The sequence below is a fragment of the Galeopterus variegatus genome, unplaced genomic scaffold, assembly GCF_000696425.1.
Source record: "Galeopterus variegatus unplaced genomic scaffold, G_variegatus-3.0.2 Scaffold6597, whole genome shotgun sequence".
NCBI classification, from domain to species: domain Eukaryota; kingdom Metazoa; phylum Chordata; class Mammalia; order Dermoptera; family Cynocephalidae; genus Galeopterus; species Galeopterus variegatus.
Window position 1 is genome coordinate 18,895 of NW_007732708.1, and position 5,083 is coordinate 23,977.

At 50.2% G+C, this 5,083-nt stretch overlaps 1 protein-coding gene across 1 annotated transcript in view; it reads left to right on the forward strand.

The window, feature by feature from the left end:
* SIRPB2 (signal-regulatory protein beta 2) overlaps positions 1-3,869 on the forward strand; it is a 13,249-nt gene extending 9,380 nt beyond the window's left edge. The window contains exons 2-5 of the mRNA XM_008591041.1: positions 290-658; positions 1,745-2,086; positions 2,625-2,690; positions 3,724-3,869. Of these exons, the coding sequence (XP_008589263.1) occupies positions 290-658; positions 1,745-2,086; positions 2,625-2,690; positions 3,724-3,869 (923 nt within the window). The remainder of the gene's footprint in view (positions 1-289; positions 659-1,744; positions 2,087-2,624; positions 2,691-3,723) is intronic.
* Positions 3,870-5,083: the final 1,214 nt, after the last annotated feature.

Consider the following 5,083-nt stretch of genomic DNA (forward strand, 5'->3'; position numbering starts at 1 on the left):
GTGGGGGTGATGCTGCCTACCTCACAGGAGCATTGTGGGGAATAAATGAGACAATGCATGTCGTACCCAGCACATGCTAAACATTGTGTGCTATTTATTATTTGTATGTTTTTGTTCTCTCTCTGCAGCCAGCCACCTCATCCCCTCCTTCCCTTCCCTCTCTAACAGCACCCCTCTCTTGTCCTAAGCAATTGTTCTTGGCTAGATAATGATTAAGCTGTTTTAAGCTTGCCTTTCAGGGCTCCAAGTCCTCTCTGCCCAGCACAAGGCTTTTCTTCCTCTCTTGTAGGAGCCTCTGAGCAGAGCAGTGGGAGTGAGTGGCAGGTACTACAGCCCGAGGGCCCCATGCTGGTGGCGGAAGGTGAGACACTCTTACTGAGGTGTACAGTGGTCGGTTCCTGCATTGATGACCTGATAAAATGGGTAAAGGTGAGCACTCAGGACCAGCAAGAAATTTATAACTTCAAACATGGCTTCTTCCCCGGGGTGATACCCTTGATCCAGCAGACATTGGAGCCACTTGATTGCGATTATTCCATCTACATCCACAATGTCAGCAGGGAGCATGCTGGAACCTACCACTGTGTGAGATCTGATGACATGAGAGAGTATTCAGAAAAGCAGCTTGACGACGAGGGCACCGTGGTACTTGTGAAGGGTGAGTGTCAGGCCCTGCAGGTCACACATTGCTCTACTGTCTCCCTGTGTCAGTCACCTTTATCCACAATCACCCTCTATCACACAAAATCCCAGTGGCATGCAACAATACGTATTTCTATCTCACTTGCACGTTCACAGGTGGCTGGGATGGTTCTGCTCCTCATGTCTCACACCAGGGCCCAGGCTGGAGAGGTGCAGTACTGGGATGTGTTTTTCTCGTGGAGATGGCAGAAGCTCAAAAGGGCCAGTCCCAACTCCCCAAGCACAGCTCAAGCCTCAACGTACATTGTGTCTGCTGACAACCCATTGGCTAAAGCAAGTCACATGGCTCAGCTCCAAGTGAAGGGACAAAGAAGTATAGTCTTTCACCACAAGGCCATGGCAAGAGTGCACATGTACCACACTATCAGAGGGGGGGTCGAGACCTGGGGCTGATAATGCAGTCCACCACATTCCTAAGTAATCAATCACAGTTTCCATAAGTCCATCAATGGTGACCTGGGTACCCAAATCCTGGGTCTGTCATTCAATAGCAGTGTGTTCTTAAACCATCACATGACTCTACATACTGCAAGTGTTTAACCTGCAAAATAGGCAACTTCGAGGGTCATTCAGGGGATTAAAAAAAGGACGAATGCTTGTGAAACTACCTTGTAAACTGTTGACATGAAGAGTATGTGTGAGTTGGGGGAGTCATTTTAACTTGATGCCAGCATTTCAAGAAGGCTTCTGTGGCTCCTTCCAAGCTGCAGTGGTGCCTTCTCTGGGGACCTGCAGTCCTCTGGGTTTGCAGCCTCAGGGCGATTTTCTTAACCATCCCCACCACGAGGCTGAGAATGACTTCAAGGCAGGGCCTTTGTGTCTCTTGCTGAGCTTTGTTTCCCCAGTCCCAACACCGGTTCATAGTAGGTACTCAGAACTTCTTTATTGAATGAATCAACTACTGAGTAATGAAAGAAAGCGGGAGGGAGTAGCCAAGAGAAGAAATCAGAGAAGGGGGAACAGAAGGAAGAGGTGAGGGAGGAAATCAGCAGACGGTAGAGGAAGAGAGGGAATTCAACAAGGACCCTTCCTTTGACTTCAGGAGCTGAGGACCCTGAGCCAGACCTCTGGATCATCCAGCCCCACGAGGTGGTATTGGTGACCACTGGAGACACTGTCTTCTTGAACTGCACAATACTCGGAAATGGTCCCCCCGGACCCATCAGGTGGTTTCGGGGGGCTGGTCTGAGCCGGGAGGCGGTTTACAACTTTGGAGGCATCTCCCACCCTAACGTGTCAGCAGTGCGGGCCTCCAACAATGACTTCAGCATTCTTCTGCAAGGCGTCTCCACTGAGAATGCAGGCACCTACTACTGCGTTAAGTTTCAGAGGAAACCCAGCAGGCAATACCTGTCCGGACAGGGCACCAGGTTGAGAGTGAAAGGTGAGACAGGTGGTCTAGGAGGTGTTGTGGGAGAGGGGCAAATGGTCCAAAAGGGACTTTTCACCATGTCCCAAAAGGGCCAGCTCTTCTCGGCCTCCATATCTTTACATAAGCTGTTCGCCCTACCTGGAATTCTTTCTTCTTTTCTCTGGAGGATTCATATTTATCCTTCAAGGCCCAGAGCAAACAGCCCCTCCTTTGTGAAACTTTCTTCTCCTCCCAGACAGGTTAATTTTGCTCCATTCTGGGACCCACAGAACTTTAAATAGACCATTGATAATTAAAAAAAAATCTATTGTGTGCCTGTTGAGGGTCCTGCACTATACTAGGTGCTGGAGATACCACAATAAATCAGACATTGTCTGTACCCTAGGGGTACTCAAGCAGAAGGCCTAACTAGTCCTTCAGAGTTGCATAGCCCCCACCTAGGTAAAAACTGGAAGACTCATCTCAGTGACCCCAGCTCCTAGTGCAGGGCTCAGGAAGTGACAAGAGATAAAGAGAAGGGGAAGTATGAGAAAGGCTCTCTCCCTTGCAGCAAAACCCACCTCTTCCCAGGAGGCAGAATTCACCGGTGAATATGAAGCTGGGCTATCTACAACAGGTGAGTGTACCTACCTCCAGTGGAGTTCATGAGTCCCCCACAGGCAAGGGGGGGGTCCAGATGGCTTGACCATGGGAAGGTAGTAGTCCCAGCCTTCTGGGGCTCATCTGCCACCAAGAAAGTTCCAGGACTCCATCTCAGCAACAGACCCAGGAACCTGAGGAACCTTATAACAGCTCAAAGGGAGGACGTCCTAACAGCCATCATTAACTGTTGTGTGAACTGTTCAGTGGGCAGTCTTGCTTGAGAGGTAGTGAGCTCTCCATGAGTCAGAGCATGTGGATACACTCTAGGGCTATGCACAGAAGTGCTGGAGAACGTGGCTTTGGAGTCAGGTCTCCTGGATGGAAACTCTTTCTAACTGCATGATTGTGGGCAGGTTGCTTCTCTCCTTGAGTCTCTGGTGTCCGGCTCTGTGAACTAGAAGGGAATGTGGTAAGAATCAGAGAGCCTATTTCATGGGGTTGTGTGGATCTGATGAGATCACATGTGCCAAGTGCCCAGAACTGTGCCTGGCACATCACCTGTTAACACTTGGGGCACTCGGTGACTGGGGGGAGGTTGAGATAGAGATAGCCAGATTAACCTCCCTGATGCCATTCAGGGGAGCTGAACAGCCTGGGTCCCATCCATTCTTTGACAAATATGGCCCTGAGCAAATCACTTCTCCATTCCTCATCTATAAAAATTGGATCACTATTCTACGCTGTAGGTTTAGTTTGAGGATTATATTAGGCAATTAGGAAGTGCTTGGCTCAGGGTCTGAGGCACAGGAGGCAATAATTGAAGGCAGTTTTATTATTAACAGGGATGCTGTTGAGATGATTGCAGGTACAGGTAGGATATTGAGCAAGGCTTCTTTGGGCTCAGGACAGAGGAAGGGGTGGTCTTTGATATCCTCTCCCCATGTGGAGAGTACATGGCTCCAGAAGTTATACAGCAGCTGGGCCTAACCTTGCGCACAGGTGCACTGAGGGGTGGGCTCTGGGGTGCTCACAGGGGTCCTTCCTGAGCTCTCTCCTCTGTCCCCCAGGCCTCCTGTACATACTCACACTTGTGGTCCTGGGGCTGAAGGCAGTGACCTTGGCTGCACTCCTACTAGCCCTGGCTGTCTGCTGGAGGAGCCCTGGGCATGAAGCTGTCAAGACCCTAGGCCCAGCAGAACTGTGCGCATCTTAGTATGGGGAGAGGGTCAAGAACAAGCGGTCAACCCCAGAGTGGAACATCTGAGTCAGAGAGGAGCCAGGGCTCCTCAGCCATTTCTCTGCCACCAATCCCAGCCTCCAGATGTCCCCCAGGCCTCATGACAAAATCCTAGATCCCTATGTCTGGTTTCTGTTCACCCAGGGAGATTTCCCGCTTTGCACTGGGCTCCCTCTGATGGGTTTCCCTTTCTTTTCTCTGCCTGTTCAAGTCCTCCTTGTCCTGCAAGCCCTTGCTCACTGGGGACTCTCCTCAATGCCCTTGCTCCTGCTACAGCCCCTTCTGGAGGGCTCTCCCCCTTTTTCCACTTCTCCACATCTTTCTTGTCCTTCAAGATCCAACTCAGAGTCTTCTTCCCAGGTAGTTTCCCTGAGCGTCTCTGAGCTCACCCAGCCAGACCACCTTGTGCCCGTCCATCTACACCTTTCTCTGCTCCTTTCTGCCTTCTTTCCTTCCCTCTGTGGCTGGCTTGGGTGGGTGTCATAATAGAATGCAGATCTGACAGCTGTTACGAGGCTCCTAAATAACAGTGGCTTAAACCAGAAGAAAGTTGATTTCTCTAGTAGTATCTGACCATAAGCAGACCAAGCAATACTGGTGCTCCCTGGTATCGAGAACCAGGACTTGTTGATCTTGCTGCTACTAGGTGCACATTCCAGACAGCAACAGTGGGAACCAAGGAGGTAGGGAAGCAAAGCACGGCCCTGCCCCTTTAAAGGCACAGACAAGAATTTGCCTACCTTGCATACTTTTAATTGACTGGAATATGGTTACATGTTCACATCTAGCTGCAAGGAAGGATGGGAAATGTAATCTTCATTCTAGCAGCACTGTGCCCAACTGAAATTTTTCACTAGAAAACCAGCAGGTAGATATCGGGGTATGACCAGGATCCCCACCACAGTGGCATAAAGGCAGCTTCTTAAATGTTATGTGGGACACCTGTGGACCAACTGGACCTGTCACCTCTTCCCTCCTTCACCTCCACTAGGTCAGCATAATGTGGGGTGATAGTTCTCAAGAAGAATGATTTTGCCCCTCTGTGGGACTTTTGGCAATGTCTAGAGACAATTCAGGGTTGTCACAAGTTGGGGGATGCTACTGCCATGAAGTGGGTAGAGGCCAGGGGTGCTGCCAAACATCCTGTAATACAGTACCCCCACTCATTGGTGGTTTCACTTTCTGTGGTT